The sequence below is a fragment of the Peromyscus californicus genome, unplaced genomic scaffold (genome assembly GCF_007827085.1).
Source record: "Peromyscus californicus insignis strain IS unplaced genomic scaffold, ASM782708v3 Scaffold_11__1_contigs__length_118956290, whole genome shotgun sequence".
In the NCBI taxonomy this organism is placed as follows: domain Eukaryota; kingdom Metazoa; phylum Chordata; class Mammalia; order Rodentia; family Cricetidae; genus Peromyscus; species Peromyscus californicus.
The window spans coordinates 81,171,997-81,189,836 of record NW_026294402.1 but is presented as its reverse complement, the minus strand read 5'-3'; the positions used below and the strand labels follow the sequence as shown (position 1 = coordinate 81,189,836).

The 17,840-nt window shown below is 41.5% G+C and overlaps 1 protein-coding gene across 1 annotated transcript in view; it reads left to right on the top strand.

Moving 5' to 3' along the window:
- Me1 (malic enzyme 1) overlaps positions 1–17,840 on the top strand; it is a 117,814-nt gene that overhangs the window by 67,335 nt on the left and 32,639 nt on the right. Inside the window, exon 7 of the mRNA XM_052715891.1 lies at positions 14,660–14,769. Coding sequence (XP_052571851.1) covers positions 14,660–14,769 — 110 coding nt within the window. The remainder of the gene's footprint in view (positions 1–14,659; positions 14,770–17,840) is intronic.

The window sequence follows — 17,840 nt, the reverse complement described above, 5'->3', positions numbered from 1 at the left end:
ATTCATGAAGATTCAGAAGTCTGCTGGTGTCCTGAGTTGAATTTGAAATCTTGTATTTGTTCCAAGCTTTAGTTTCATCATCCAAACTATGCCCTTGCCTTGTTGTGGTGTTGTGTCGTGTTGGACCATGTGACGCTCGACGATTCTGCCCTAAGCCACATATGCCTGAGGTTGTCACGTCCTATGACTACCCACGCACTACTCCATGAGCGGAAGACTTAAAATGGACATGTGGGTGCTGCTCTTCTGGGGTGACTTCTTCAATCGTGCAATTATTAGTTAGTTCTGATTAAGCAGGAGGCTGAAGCCAGGATGGCTAGGGAGAGTCAGGAGACAGAAAGTTCTTTATAGTATACAAAACAGTTGTAGTTCATGGTCAGTATTATACAGAGTGCCTTAGTGTAGCCAAATATGAACATAAAAGCATAAAGAGTGTTACAAAAAGGTTAGTATACTATATGTGCAGGTGGCTTGGCTCATTTTACTTATTTGGTTAAATTTTCTTAAAAATTATATCTTAAGTAATAAGTGTGGCATATTTTTGTGTGAATGAGTGTTCTCTTGTACAGTCGTCTCATTGGATATCAGCTTTGGCCTCACAGGAGGAAGAAGCTAGATTCTGGAAAGGTGGCAGTGAAGTTGAAATTAATTTCCTTATTAGAGGATTAACAGCCCCACCCCCACTCCACCTCCACATAGCAGTAAATCAAGCAAGCTAAGGATTTAAAAGTTCCCATTGGCTCAATGAGATGGCTCATTTGGTAACAGCCCTTGCCACCAAACCTCATGACCTGAGGGTGATCCCCAGGACCCACATAGTAGAAGCAGAAAACCAACTCCCACAGGTGCCATGACAGATGCCCTCTCCTTTAAATAAATAAATCTAAGAAGTATAAAGTAAGTTTCCATTGTAACTAGGTAGGTCATTATAAAAAATTGAATTCTTGATTCTAAGAGGTTCACAGACATTTACCAAGTAACTGAAAAGGTACTGGGCACACATATTAGGCTGTTGGAAAAGGCATAACAGAGAAAGGAGCTACCAGGAGCAGCATAGATGGTACCATATGCCTTTTAAATAATAACACATGACCTGAAATAGGTTCATGTCATCTGATTTGAAGGGTCTTTTCCAAGTGACTTACTTATATAGCACTATAAAAATCATTAATCTAGATGTATTAGGATAATTTCATGTCAAGAGTCCAAGGGAAAAAAAGCCAGCTTTTTCCATTTTAGAAATAATGCTTCATAAGCCAGGTCGTGGTGGCCCATGCCTTTAATCCCAGCACTCAGGAGGCAGAGGCAGGTGGGTCTCTGTGAGTTCGAGGCCAGCCTGGTCTACAAATCAAGTTCCGGGACAGCCATGACCATTTACACAGAGAAACCCTGTCTCGAAAAACCAACCAACAAACAAAAAAAACTGAAAAAACAAACAACCCCCCCCCCAAAATAAACCCTCAGACTTGGCATGTTTCCTCACTCTTTGTCTTCTTGGCTTCACAGAAGACACTGTATTTTGTGTGTCCATAGAAGGGATACTTTGAAGCTCTCAATTTAGAGGCTAACTTGGTATCTGGCCTTTATTCTCAGGAGCTATTCATTGCTTTTATAGAATTGGCTTGTGTATAGAGATTAATTCCATAAGTATATGTATGCAAAGACAACATGAATTGATTTTCTATAAGCATATAAAAATGATGTGCACATACACCTGAGGTGCCATATTCTACTATAGGATGTTGGTGCGGTTTCGGATGAAGGCTTATCTTGCTTTCATTGTTTGAATGTGAACCTTGGACACAGAGGGAGTAGCTCACTGCATTGCCACTCTAGTCACCTCTACAAGTGTAAGCGCAAGCGCAGCTTCTGTCCTTCACAGTACCATGGGGCATTTGAAAACATAATGCCTGTCTCCTCAGCCTCAGTGCCAGAACCTTGTTTCATTTTCTATTTCAGATAGTTTCTTAAGAGTCTGTTGCGTGTAAAGTTTAAAGGCACAATAGATTACATTTACATCCAACTAAAACATATATAAATTGTTTTCTAAAAACTTGTAAGTGGTCCCATTTAAAAGTTAATAACTGTAAAATCAAAATTCAAAATAGCGTATTATATTTCAGAAAAAATACTATTGTCTGTTAGGATCCCATGGCAAGGCTAATACTGTTCTCTGTCTGTTATTTTGAGGTAAATGTTTATAGATTTTCTTATTTATTTGGTAGTTTTATCAAGGGTATCACATATTTAGGATCTTTTAGTGTGTCAAGTTGACTTACTGATGTCCATGTTTTTATATAAATTTAACCTTCTCCATTCTCTAGATTGTCTTTGCATTGTTTGATATGTGGAGAATATGGAATGTTTCATATTTTGACATGTGACCTGGATCATGATGAATGCTCTCTTTCATTGCCAAGTTCCTTCTTAAGATGGGGCTTGAAAGTATAAATCTTCCCCTTCTTCCTGGGCCACGGAGTCCACAGAATGGCATTGCTATCCACTCATGTGACCAACACAGTTGTTGTGAGGGAAGAGTGAGATTCTAGGCTTCGAGTATGCTGCTGACTTCGGCGCTGCTGACCTGCAGGGGACATAGTGCAGCCCTATGCAACTAGGCTGTCACCGAATTTCTCTCCCTTTCTGGTCTGAGGGAGGGGCTGTCTCCAGGACAAGGGAGCCTGGTTCACTTATTATGCCATCTTCTGGCTTCAGTAAAATAGATAGATAGATAGATGGATAGATGGATAGATGAATAGATGAATAAATAAAGATCAAAGATGACAAGAACAGTAATTATCCACTTCTGAATTTTGTGGAGCACTGTGGCATTACTGTGTAATCAGTCTAGCATGGAAAAGAGAGCTGTAGCTATAAAGAGAATTCTGAGGTGAGACTGTCTCCAGGTCAGGGCCATTTCTTCTCGAGATCTTATTTTGTATTAAGATTAAGAAGCCCTTTGTTGGAATTGTAATTGACTTCCAGGTTCTGTTCCCTTTATTTTAAACTCCTGAACAATTTAGAACTTAGGCTCTGTTTTAACAGTTGCCTAGTTGGGGTCTTGTCAGCTCTTTTGGGCCTTGAAAGATACTTTCTAAAGAAGAATGAGACCTTGCACATGTTATTCTTCCCCTTCTCATGTTTAGATTAGCACGTGAAAAGTTCTGAGGGGAGAATTGTGTTCCCTTTTGCTTAGAGTTTCAAATATCATTTGGTCAGTATTGCTTGTGTTTGCAGAATCCGCCTTAATGTATGGTAGCATGCAGTACATTCTGGGGACCCACTTCCTCAGGTATTTCTAATCATTGAAGGATAGAGAGATCACTTTGACCAGGGAATGATAATAGAATAGAATTTGCCTTTCATAAATGTCAAGCTTTTGCTTATTTCTAAGAGCTCTTAGGGAAAAGAGATCTTGAGATACAAAGATCATTTATTTAATCAGAAGGCTGGGGCTGCTGTGTTCCAGCCTGTTCTCTAGCTGACAGCTCCGAGAAGGAATGAAGGGCAGTGGTCAGGACGCATAGTAAGTAAAAGCAGATGAGCCCACTTGAGGAATGTGTTCTAAAATTGGCGGTTTCTGTGCTCTGAGCTGATGTGTGGTGGCAGTTCGCTGGACTTGGACTTGGAAGACAGGACGGGGTTCAAGTTTTTTCTCTTCCCACCACTTGCTGCAGACTGATTTTTTTTTTTTCGAGACAAGGTTTCTCTGTGTAGTTTTGGTGCCTGTCCTGGATCTCACTCTGTAGACCAGGCTGGCCATGAACTCACAGAGATCTGTCTGGCTCTGCCTGGGATTAAAGGCATGTGCCACCACTGCCTGGTGCACAGATTAAAATCTTTATGTGTGCTAAACTGCATGAGGCATTTTCCTAAAGCCTCCAGAGAACTTTCTCAAGTGTTACAGTCAAGATTCTTTAACATATGTATAGAATTCTGTGTATAGACTTATAAACAAAGCCCCAAGAAAACACAGATCATAGAGACACAACATTTTACAGCACATGCTGATTAGCAACTGAAAAGTAATCACACTGGAACAGTTTATTATCACTGAGTATTTTATTTGGTATCTTACCTTTTCTAGAAGGAAATGGCCAGTAAACATGACAGGTCACTCAATCATGGTTTCAAATATTACCACACTTAATCACAACTCTCGTGATAAATAACAGGATCACACTGGTCAAGCAATAACTAATATTTATGTGTTAGAGGTGTTTGAATCTCTCAAGCCTGTGGTGCAGTACTAATAGTTTCACTTTAGAGATGAAACTGAAGGATAGGGAAATTGAATAACTCCCATTATTGTCAAGCTGAAGAGCTGGGATACCAACCAATGCAGTTCTAACAGCAGAGGTTTAAACTGTAACAGAGCCGCTGGTGATCTCAATGTATGTTTTCATCAAACCTGCTGAGAGTATCCCTTAAGAGATACACTGGTGGTAACTGCTGTGAAGCAAACAGCAAGCATGGGTTGACTAGGGAAGGCCTTCAGCACATTTGGGGAAGAGAACTGGGCAGGGGAAGGCCTCAGATATGTATATATGCAGTAAGATTTCAGTCAGCATAGCAGAGATTTGTTGACCAAAAAGATTCTTCTTAGATGAGTTCCACAAAGGGTAGGAATGACTGGCTCTGTTTCCACTGCTGAGCTTAGCAACTGCCTGAAGGCTCCTCAGGAGGGGGCTGGGGCTGGAATACTGCAGTGGATCTTACATGCAGCATGACATGAGAAATGGAGGCAAGGAGGGTCAATTCAAGGTCATTCTTGCTGTGTAATGAGTTTGAGATCAGTTCAAGACACATAGCACCCTGTCTCAAAACAAACCAAGCACAGGGATGCTTTCTCGCTAGAGACAAGGGTGTGATACGCTCCACAGTAAGATACCTGATGAAGGGCATACTGAGGGGCACATCTACAGGGCTGCCCAGCGTCTTCCTGCCATGTCACAGATAGCACATACCATCCATATCCACCAGACTGCCAGGACAGTGAAGGCAGACAGTGGCAGATGCTGAGGATGCCAAAGGCAGTTGTACACAGTGCCTTGAGGAAGATTCATCCATGAACCACTGCGGGACTGTGGGGAAGTTAGCGGCACAGCACAGGGAATCTCCTCTGTAAGGAGACACAATGAACAGACGTTGCACAGCAGCCTTGTTTACAGAATGAAAAGCTGGAAACAGTCTAAATTGAAATGAACAGGCAACTGGAGCGAATGTGTTGTTCCACATTTGCAGCATGTAATATTATAGCACAAAGCTGATGCTTCATGTATTCCCTTGGATACATCTAAGATTCAGGCTTGAGGGAAACAGTTCAAAAAGACACCATCTCACTGCTCATCCCAAGCTCTTAATAATAAATAGCACCATAAGAATTAGATGTCAGCCAGGTAGTAATGGTGCATGCCTTTAATTCCAGCACTCAGGAGGCAGAGTCAAGCAGATCTCTGAGTTTGAGACCAGCCTGGTCTACAGAGTGAGTTCCAGGACAGCCAGGACTACACAGAGAAACCTTGTCTCAAAAAAACAAAACAAAACAAAAAAACCCAACTAAGGCTGGAGAGATGGCTCAGCAGTTAAGAGCACTGGCTGCTCTTCCAGAGGACCCGGGTTCAATTCCCAGCAACCACATGGCAGCTCACAACTGTCTAACTCCAGTTCCAGGGGGATCTGACACCTTCACACCAATGTACATCAAGTGAAAGTTAAATAAATTAAAAAAAAAAACTAAACAAAAAAAAAAAGAATTAGATGTCATACAATATCCATCATATTTGTGTAAATTGTCCACATATAGAGAGCTTAAAAGCAATGCTATCCTGCTTTGGGATATAGAATGGCCTATATACATGAGCTGCTGGGAGATAAGGTGCAAGAGATAGCTCTGGCCTTGCTTGTTCTTAACATCTTCATCTCTAGACCAATGATAGCATACTACTTCAGATGCCCCCTCATGGCTAGATCATGAACTGCACCATCACCTGGCTGCTCTTGTTCTGAAACAACTCTGAACTCCCTACATCCTAACCTCTCATACAGTTTGTTTTGCTCCCATATCTCTGCGGTTGCTTAAAACAACATATTTAAAGCTGAGTTCATGAACTTTCTTACCATGCCTCCTTTTCTACCTGAGGCTTTGCGCTATGTGCATGCGTGCGTGCATGCGTGCATGCGTGCATGCGTGCGTGTGTATGTGTGTGTGCATGTGCAGGCACTTGCGTGTGTGTGCAAGGTGCATGTGGAGACTAGAGTTCAGCCTCAGGAATCATTTCTCATGAGCCATCTAACTTGTTTATGAGGCAGGGTCTCTTGGTGGGTAGGTCTCACTAGTTAGACTTAACTGGCTGACATGGAAGCCCCAGTGCTGGGATTACAAACACATGCCATCAACCCGGAGGTTTTTAAAGGCAGGTTGTGAGGATCAACCTTAGGTTGTCATGCGTGTATAGCAAGGTCTCTACCAACTGAGCTCTCTTCCCATCAGGCTCCCTTTCTCTTTACATACCTGCTTCCTGTCTCTTTACATTCCTGCTTCCTGTCTTTGTACATACCTGCTTCCTGTCTCTTTACATACCTGTTTCCTGTCTTTATATTCCTGCTTCCTGTCTCTTTACATACCTGCTTCCTGTCTCTACATACTTGCTTCCTGTCTTCACATACCTGTTTCCTGTCTTTTGCTTTCACCTATTACACTGTGGGCTGGAAATTTGGAATTTGTTCTTGATTTCTTCTTCCTTATTGTCTACTTCTTTTCACCTCATGTTGTCCATTTTGTCTTCTGTATTTCTTTCTCTCTGTCACATTCTCATTTCCAGATGGAGGCTTGAAATTTTGCAGCCACCTCCTGAGTGAACTCCCTGTATCTACTCTTGCCAGTCTCCAGTACACACATACCCTCATTATGATGCCCTAGTGTAGACACTAATTGATTGTGTCACATTTCTGCTTTCCTCCTTCATTTGGGGACCAAGTGTGAACTTTAACACAGATTAAAGGCACAATCAAAATCCAATCCTGATTACCTCTCTATTCTTAATTCTTGCTTTGTTTCCTTCCAGATCCTATGCTTTTAGTCATCTTTAATTGACTTCACTTTCTAGACTGTGCTGTAGATTTAGTTAATTCTAACATTGAACATGTTTGCTTTGCCTCTGGAATTCTTCTCCCATTCTTACCAAACCCCCCTTGTCAATCATTTGCTCTGCGCCTGGGTGCCCCACATTTCACATGGAAGCTCTCTATCACTGTGTGCTCTAAGAGGGGAAAGCTGTTTAGAGGGCAGTTGACAAGTAAGGAAAGAAAGGAGGGTTTCTTTTGGGGAATAACAGGAACTAGTTAGATGAGGTCTCATTGCTCCTAGGGCCTGCACTCGGTTGAGATTTAATGTAACACATTTTCAGTGGGGAAGGAAAACATTTCATTCCATTCCATTTCCGAATCCTTGAGAGGAGCTACATTGATGAGTAGAAGTGGGTGCAAGAAGGACAGAATGGCTAACTATAATTTAGTCTTTATAATGTAATAGTCACAAAGAAAAATCAAGTGATACCAGTATAATATAGTTGAAAGAATGCTAAGGAAAGTGGCAGGAATACCTACTTGTGAAACAATACAGATACAAGGGAGCTAGAAATAGAAGCATTTCATATTGTATTTGCTAGGAAGTGAACAGGGCTCTGTTCTTACATACTAGGGTGTATTGGATGTGAAGGGGGCATAGTCAGAGAGAATTTGAGTCAATTTAAGATTACCTGTGCTAGCGCTCAGGATTACTCATGAACTGAAACTTAACTTTATTACAGCTTGCTTATTTATTTCTTACTTGGGGAGGGGCGCACATGTGCCACAGCGTATATGTGGAGGTCAGTGCACAACTTGCAAGTATCAGTTCTTTTCATGCCAGTTCTAGGGATTGAACTCAGGTCATTGGGCTTAGTGGCAAGTGCCTTTATCTGCTGAGCCATGCCATTGGACCTGTTATAATATGAAATATAACAAGCATTGTTCATCTTCTGAAGTTCTTCAGCATGATGTTATTAGCATCTCCTGGAACAGACTCTGGGACTCCCTGATTTATTCCTCTTTCACTTCTTGAGTCCTTGCCAGGGCCGAACCTAAGTCTCCACTACTTAAAGCTGTCTTCCCTCAAGCCTTTACTGGTCTCTGTGTGCCACCAAGTGTGATTTGATTTGGAGTTTTGTGGTGCTGGTGATTAAACCTAGGACCCGTGCATGCTAAAGAAATTCTCAGCCGGGCGGTGGTGGCGCACGCCTTTAATCCCAGCACTCGGGAGGCAGAGCCAGGCGGATCTTTGTGAGTTCGAGGCCAGCCTGGTCTCCAAAGCGAGTTCCAGGAAAGGCGCAAAGCTACACAGAGAAACCCTGTCTCGAAAAACCAAAAAAAAAAAAAAAAAAAAAAAGAAATTCTCTGCACTGAGCTTCTCAGCCCCACCGATTGCTTTTAATCTAAACCTCTTTTAAGATTGTTTGATTGTATGCTTTGTCCTCCTAAGAAGTCTGTTTCCCAGTTAGCATGTTAAGGGCAAAATTGCTGCTAAATTCATTAAGTATCTTCAAATCTCCATTTATTATCAAAATGAATCATTGGAATAAATCCCCCCTGAGGGATTCATCCATTATGAAGTACTGTAGGTCTTGGACACTGTGTGGTGGCATGCACATAACACATCCAAAAACATGATTTTACCCCACCTCTCAGGAAAATCCAAGCGTGCATGGTCAAGTTGGTTACATGAACTCTTAATATTTTAAGAACAAAGAAAGACTACTGTTTTCACCAATATTTGTCCATGTACACCTAGTCACAGGGTACATGGTGTATTGAATGTACACAAGTGGCACCTTGCTGGTGTGATGATAGAGTTTTGGCACCCAAGTTCAGAGGTGTGGTGAGGATGTAGCTCAGTGTCAGAGCGCTTGCTTAGCACATGAGTGTTGTTGGTTGTTTTATCACTCTTTTACTCTTTACTCTTTCGGGGGCCCTCCCACCCAACTCCCAAATAAATCACTCACGGAGGCTTATTCTTAATTATGGATGTCTGGCCTTAGCTTGGCTTGTTGCTAGCCAGCTTTCCTTAACTTTAAATTATCTTGTCAAGCTTTTGCCTTTGAGCTTTTATCTTTTTCTATTCCTGCATACCTTTCTTTGTTTCTTACTCCGTGGCTTGTTGTGTAGCTGGGAGGCTGGCCCCTGGTGACCTCATCCTTCCTTTCTCATTCCTTCTTCCTTTTCTCCCAGATTTCTCCTTCTGTTAATTCTCTCTGCATGCCAGTCCCTCCTATTCTTTCTCCTCCCTCACCATTGGACATTCAGCTCTTTATTAGACCATGAGGTGTTTTAGACAGGCACAGTAACACAGCTTCACAGAGTTAAACAAATGCAACATAAACAAAAGCAACACATCTTAAAATAATTTTCTACAACACATGAGTCCCATGACCTGCGGTCAGCCCATACCTTACCACTCTGAGCAGTATGAGCTCACTAAATGCTCAGTCCTTAGTCATGAAGACCTCCAGTGTCTTCATCTGTAAAATGCATAATACCAGTGCCTTCCTTGCTGAATTGCTGAGAGAATTAAATTAGACGGCCCCTCTGAAATGTGGACCATACTGTCTGGCGCTTAGTCAGTTCTGGCCACAGCCATTAGTCACTGCAGTAAGGTGGTTTCCAGACTCAACACAGCCACAGAGAACTCAAGCTCCAGAACTTGTACATGTCAGTTTTAGCGTATTTTTGTTAGCTTTTAAAATTATTTATACCTTCTATTTCATGCCAAATCTTGATTGTAAAATAGTAGGTTCTTTTCACAGTTATATAGAGGTGAACTAGCTAACTCTTGAGAGTTCTGTCACTTCTGATTTCATAGTAACAAGGCTGCTTTAAGCTAGAACAAAGTATCCCTTCCATGACTTTCTTTTTATTACATGGTGCAAGATGCATGTATCACAAGATGAATTCAGAAAACCTCTTTTTAACTTTCTAGGAGTGAAATCAGAGCTAACTACCAGTCAGAAAAAGTCACAAAATTAAAACGGGTGTGTAACATCTTCCAGAGGATGATGCTAAAACAAGCGCATGAAAATGATAAGGTGTCCTGTGTACCGATTTACTACCTAGGACCATTCCCAGATTGCACTGTGGAAACATTGTAGATTTATAGCTTCATACACTGTGTCCTGAACACTGAAGGCAAACCACACTGGAGAGACTTCATTTCAACCACAGAGAAATTGTAACAAGCCCCAGACCACCAAACCAAGTAACTAGTAGATCCGGGAATAGACTTGAGAAGGTTCTGATACCTCCTCACAGACCACAGGCTGCTTCTTCTGAACATAATGACAGAGCATCTGCTGCTGTTAGTCCCCCAGAATATGACGCACCAGGAGCAAACCATAGGAGGGCATTGCCCAAATGACACGCAGTTTTTGGTTTCTGAAGGCTCCTTAGAAACCAGAGAATTAGAAAGTAGCCATCACAAACATCAGTGACTGCTGGCTGATATTTGTGTTTGGGGTACTTAGTTGCTACCACAGAGTTTACTTCTCTGCTGACATTCTCAAAAGTGACAATTTATAACTATGAAAATGCTTCTTTTCAGTTCTTTATAACACTTTCTAATTTTATGGAGAGCTTCCTTGGAGTCTGAAGAATGGCACCATATGTACAAGTACAGTTGTTTTCTTTGTGTCTCACCCCACTCTCCCAATGTCCTCTCAGCCCTGTTCTTCTTTCTACCCTCAGTATATTCTACATCACCAAAACAGGCGCTCTAAGGGCTTGTCTGCTTTGAAGATCTAACCCACCAGCCTCACTTCCTCGGGCTGCAAGGACTTCTGTCATTACTATGCCATCTGACAAAATTTGCTTGTATTTATCTACATTTCACCATTTTATTAAGCTGTAAAAGAACTTTTATTACTTGGATTATTTTCTTTGGAAAAACAGTCTCTGAAGTTCCTTCAGTAGCTTCGTCTACGCTGTCTTGACTCAGCCTTCTTCCTGAAGAGTGGTTTTCAGACTGTACTGTGTAGGATGGAGGTGATTCTCTCTTAGTCTTTGAGGACGTTATCTCACATTTAGTAGTCACTTGTGTTACCGTTAAATATTTTTCGGACCCTCTGCTATAGAGTACTTACTGCTGGTCATGGAACTGAACACATATTTATCATTTCAGACAACCCCCACAGCAAATCTGGGAAAGACGTGGTCAATATTTGTGTCTTTCTTTTTCTCTTTTTAAAATTTTTTAATTGTTAATTTTTTTCTGTGAATGTCTTTCTTGATAGGAAAATATAGGCACAAAATAGTTGAAGATACATAGTATGCAAGGATGCCAGGAGTTCAATGTGGGAGCTCTGACTCCATAGCCTATGTCCCAGAATCACTGTAGCAGCCAAATTCAAAAAAGAGCAAAGGGGTAACCAGCCATATTCAATATTAAAGTTATTTGAGAACAAAATTGATACCCGAGAGGAGACATTTTTCATGGATACACACAGCAGCAGACTAATGTTACTATTCAGTTGTCATTGTTCTACTGTGTCAACCTGTGTGCCTGTGTCCACATCTATAAGATGACAATAACAGTGGCAGCCCATGCTGTGCTTGTGAAGAGTAACTGCGTGTCTTCCATCCTATCAAGGGGCAGAACATTGGTTGTCAGTAGCAGTAGTATAGAGAAACAGAAACAGAAGCCAGCTCTCTCTGTATCAACGTGGTGCAGGAGGTGAAGGGACAGGATGGAGTATGAAATAAATGGTGTTAGTATAACTGAGGAAAGAGTGTAGAAAATAGAGATTAAAAATGTATGGCCTAATAGTAAAAGTAGTAACAGATTTTAAAGTTAGTCATTTCCTAAATCCACGATGGTATTAGAAGAAAGTTTGGATTATAAATAAATGCACGTGCAAGGGCTGTCATAGGCATGTTATCTAAAAGTGAGTCCATATGAAAAAACATCAAGTAATCTGATTCCGTAAACACCTGAAATTTCTGTAGAAAAATCAACAGAAACACTATTCTAGTTTCATTTCTGTTGCTGTGATTCAAAATACTCTTGACCAGAATCAACAGGGAGAGGAAAGGGCTTATGTGGATCACAGTTCCAGGCCATGGTCCGTTTTCAGAGGAGTCAAGGCAGGAATTGAAGGCAGGTCTACTTTCTATTCCACACAACATTATCTCTGACCAGGGAACTCATTTCACAGCCAAAGAAGTACGGAAGGAACCATTGAGGATGCTGGTTGCTGGCTCCCAGAGAAACATACTCAGCCAGCTTTCATACATAGTTCATATCAGCTGCCTAGAGCTACAGCTGCCCACAGTGAGCTGTGCTGTCCTACATCATTAACCGTTGAGACAATCCCCCACAGACATGTCCACAGGCCACTAATCCAGGCAATTCCTCAATTGAGATTCTTCTCTCAGATGGTCTTACACCATATCTAGTTGATGGTCAAAGCTGTCTGGGACAAACACTGTCTGAGGACTCAATGACACAGTGTAGGAGATTAGGAAAGCCATCTGCAGTGTCTATAATAGAAGACACTGTCCTTAAAATATAGAAACTTCTTATTAGGATAACAAATGAAGAGACAACAATAAAAATGAACCAAAGAACATACAGTTTTCCAGAAAGAACTAAAACGACCAAGAAGATATGGAAAGAAACAGAAAACAATGTTAACTTTCATTAGTAATTGAAAATGAGACAAAACCCTCCAGTCTTCGACCACAGCAGCCATTGAAGAGCAGCAGACAGGTCTTTGTGCCATCCCATGGCCAGGGTCTTAACACAGGTGACCCAGACCCAGCCAGGTAAGGTACAGCCACTGTAGTGGGCATCTCACCAAACATGTTAATTAGTATGCGATGAGATCTGAGAGGTGAGGTATGTCGGGGACCTACTCTCCAAAGCTCTCCAAAGGCAGTCTTGAGTTCATCAGTACACGGGTGAGCATGTACATCCTCTCAGGAGTCAAGAGGAGCCCAGTGGTGTCCTGGCTGCCTTGAGGATAGTCAGTCTCAGAAAGGTCCCTTCCCTCCTCTGAACATAGCAAAAACTTTACAGAGAAAGAGAGGGAGGAAAGATTGATTTAATCCCAATTTCACCTGTGAATGTTACAGTGTTTTTAAGAGGTAGACCATTAAGGACAAATATATGATATAGTATATAAGTAAATATAATGGATGAAAACAATGGAATGATGGACTTGTAGTCATGGTGGTAGGGAGAGATGGATCAGGACAGAGCTCTGACACTGTGGTGTTGGGGAGTTTGCAACTGTCCTCATTGTGGAAGAAGTGAGAAATGAGGACAAAGTTTAGTACTCTGTAGCGAGAACTTTGACACTGTGCTGACGAAAGAAGTCACGGCTTTATGGAGTATGGTCCAGAGAGAATAGGCATAAAGAAGAAAGCTATTTCTTAGTGAGGTGTGGAGACTGGTAAGGGGTTGAGCACTTGTAGACAAGTGTGGTGAAGCTGTTTTATCTGAATGTTTGTGTCCCGCCAAAATCCATACACTAGAACTAAACCTCAATGTGGAACTCTGAAGAGCAGGGGCCTTTTGAGGGCCAGCCATCATTACGGATTAGTGCCCATGGGAAACAGGCTAAAGGAAGGGAGTGTGCTTGCTGCCTCTGCCATGCAAGTGCACAACAAGGAGATGCTCTCTGTTAGGAGACAGTCTTTCCTGGACAGTGTCTGCAGCCACCTTAACCTTGGGCTCAAGCCTCCAGAACTGTGAGCTCTATGTTTATATGTGATGCAGGGCAAAGTATTTTTCTTTAATAGCACTAAGAATGAGACCTTTGGGTTTGTGTTAATGTCCACACAAACATGAAAACAATACCAGTTGTTTTTCATCAGGACTTCTCTGATCCTGGCCAAGCCTTACAGCTGGATTTATCTGCTCTCTTGCTAGAGTACGGTGGTATTCAGGGTCAGAAGAAGCAAAGGCGTGAGGGAGTCCAGAGAGTTATCCCACAGACCCTTGTGATAACTGCTTTTGGCATGCCTGAATGGAGGGGACCATGTGAGTTAGTGGGTTCAGGAGGACCAGGAGGAGGTTAGGGCTCACACACGCTGCACTGCAGCCCTTTAGTGAGTGTGACATTTTCCCAACAGGGTTGTTTTCTTTTCACCTTTCATTTATTTTCCTTCTACTTTCCCTTGTTTTATAAACTCTGCATCTCAGCTTTGAAAATAATAGTCAATTAAAGCTTCATTTATGTGTCAGTTGGCTTCTAAGTCTAGCTAGAAGCACTGTTTTCTTAATAACTATAATCCTTTGTTTATACATAGCTTTTATATTACATTTTACATACCTTTCATTTAACTCAGAAGATTTTGTTTCTACTGAGTTTTAAATTCCTTGAGGATATGGATCATGTTTTGGACTGAGATTTTGTCATCTGGTATTATTCCACAGTACCAACCCACTCCCTTTTTTGTGGTAAGTGTGATGATGTCAGTCCTTGCTGATAATGTGTTATACATTTGTGCTAAGAATCTAGATAGGGCTTTTAAAAGACATCGGTGTGCCTTTTCTATGGGCTAGATTTAAATGTCTACTTAAAATGTTATTTCATTAACTTCTAAAATGCATGTTTTTGCCTCATAGATATGGCATGAATTGCCTTATTCAGTTTGAAGATTTTGCCAATCTGAATGCATTTCGTCTCCTGAACAAGTATCGAAACAAGTATTGCACATTTAACGATGATATTCAAGGTAATCACATTTTACTATGTATGGATCAAGAGTAACAACTGGTAGTCTCCAGTCAGACAAGAGAGAGATGCAATGACCTGTGTGAGCAAAGGTAGGAAGGGGCACAGAGGAAGATGTCTAGAGATCATGTCACAAAGTGATTTAGACATGCAAGCCACACAGAGCTCGGCATGCAGCTCCAGGTTGTTTGTTCCCTACCCCTCCATATACATCAGAAAAGGAGGAACAAGGTTAAACCTGCATTCACACTTCGGGTGACTACTATAAAAACACCAAGAATAAACTGAAGGACTGATGTCACAGGTGGTGAGAACATTATCACAGGGATCCAACATGACAAGTTTGTGAAGTGAAGCATTATGAGAGGGAGAGAAACATTGAGCTGAGAAGGCACATGTTAGGGATGCGATAGGTTATAAACAATACACTGTTATTCAGATCAGAAACTTCCATATTTTCACAACTTTGGGAGGTTACTAACTTTCAAAATTAATTTTCTATTCTGAAAGTTTTGTAATCTCTGGAAAGCTGTCAGAGGTGGTGAGAAGATTCATCTGCACTAAACAATTTCTACTGTGAGCTTTAAATTCTTTAGTAATAAAACAACAAATTAAAGCTTAAACAGTATCATTGTATTATTTTAATGAAATTATAGAATTATGTACATATATATATATATATATATATATATATAAGGTACATATACAGAAATCCAACAAGATAAACAGATGAAAAATAATATCTGAAATTACTTCACAGCTTTTTATTCAGATCCAGTAGATATTAGGTACCTGTTTTTTTAAAAAAAAAACAAAACAAAACAAAACAGGATTTTTGTTGGATAATCGTAGTCATAATTTCTGGTTCTCTTTCACATTTGAGAAAGCATCCTAGAATGTACTATATTATATATACATAAGCTCTCAGAAATCTGATAAAATCTCCAGCTATTATGACTTAATAAAGAAAGAAATCTGTGAAAATAGACTGCACATTATTTGAGGATACAAATATCTATATTCTTTAGCCATGGTCTCTAAGCCTCACTCCTGTAAGTACTATCTGTTTTTTGGGACAAGGTCTCGCTCTGTACAGATGGACCTCAAACTCACAGCATCCTGTTGGCTGAGATCACACGAGCCACTAGCCAGGCATATGAATAGTCTGCTCCATTCTAGTTGATATTTCAGGCACATGCTTTGGCTGTGGCCCTTTGTCTAAGCTGTGTGTGGTTTTCTATTCAAGCTCTTATTTTCTGTCCCTCGCTGTCCTCCCCCCTCAACATCTAGGCCTTCTAGGAAAGTCTTGGAACCTGTTTCGTTATGGTTAGCTAAAAGGACAAACAGGTCGAGGGTGTTACTTAGTTCTAGCAACTCGAGGACCGTGGTCCTCTAGCAACTCGAGGACCGTGGTGGCTTCCCTCCCACTGCTGTGCATGTTTTTCAGTTTTGTCTTGATGTCTCTGTAGCACTCAGCACTGTCGCTGCCCTTTCTGGGACTGCTCTTGTCTGCTGCCCCATCACACACGCACGCACACACGCACGCACGCACGCACCTGCTGACTTCTTCCTCCTGCTTGACTGCCCACTCTCCCCTCTGCTAGCCCGTGACAGAGCACTTCAGGCCTTTCCTTTTGCTTAGTACTATTCTCTTAACTCATATTCCATTTTCTGACATTCAGCTCGAAGGGTTATTTCTGCATTTAGGATTTCTTTGAACTCCAGGGCGGTATGTTCGTCTGTTTATTAACAGCTCTTCTTGGATATCTCAGAGTTACCTCATTCTGAAACCATTCCAGAGCAAACCCATTTCCTCCCCAACCCGGCCTTCTTTCCCTCTGGTCTCCTTCTCAGGGAATTTCAGCCAAGTGCTTCCCATCACTAAGTCCCCCTAATGTCATACCCTACAGAACGGTCTGTTGCTGATGTTTTCTAAGAAGCCCATCCTTGCGCACTTGCTTCCTCGTCATGCATAGATCCTGGATAGTCATTTTACAGACAGCTGCAGATTTCTTGGAATAGAGTATTTAGAGGATTTCAGAAGGAAGTCCAGAATTTTCAGGTACTAAGAAGTGTAAATGTGAGCTATAGAAAGGAAGTCTGGTTTTAATGTGTTGCAGTCCTGACTCTAGGGTACCATGTATAATGACAGAGTGGCTTTAATGCACACACATACTGCACTTTGCAGTGCAGGCTAATATCTGAAAGTCACTCATCAGTTCATTTTGAGGGAGTCTCTAGCAGCCTCCAGTGAACAGTTGAACAAGCCTTTTAAGGGCTGGGGACATGTATATCAGTGGTGGACACTTGGCTAGCATGTACAATGCCCTGAGTCTATCCCCAGAACTTCAAAATCAGCAGAACAAACCCATGTCTTCTTCTTCTATAGTGTGTTATACCTTTGCATTTTGTGGTTCTCCAGAAATATATGTATAAGGATGCTAAGACCAGAAGTACATGATTGAGAACCATTAGACAGAATTAATGGGAATCAGAGTTCAGTTTAAGAAGGTTAAAATCACCAATCAAAACAGGAATTTGAGTGACAATTTCTGTCTCTCAGGACCAGCACTTAAGGTTAGGGCCTGGGGCACATCAGAAGTAAAGCCTAGAAATTAATGCAGGAGTCAAGTCAAGGCCAGAGAAGTGTGTGAGGCATGCTGAGGATGCTGGAGAACGCTCCAGGCTTGCCAGCGTGGAGGCGGTAAAATCAATGGCTTTCCACCCTAGCTGCCTGTACACACAATGCTTGCTTATTTTTTCACAGGGATTTCAGAATACTACTACCCTTAGAAAGAAAAAAACAGGGTTGAGAAACATTTATCTAATTCCTTAGTAGAGAAAGCCTACGGAGAGTCTTTCTGTTTGACTGGAGTTGGGCAAACCACCCGAGCATTTCTCCAGAGTTGAGTCCGTGTGATGACGGGTCTTCTCCTCACTTTTCCCTTTTCTCTTTTTTTTTTTTTTTTTTTTTGGTTTTTCAAGACAGAGTTTCTCTGTGTAGCTTTGCGCCTTTCCTGGGACTCACTTGGTAGCCCAGGCTGGCCTCGAACTCACAGAGATCCGCCTGGC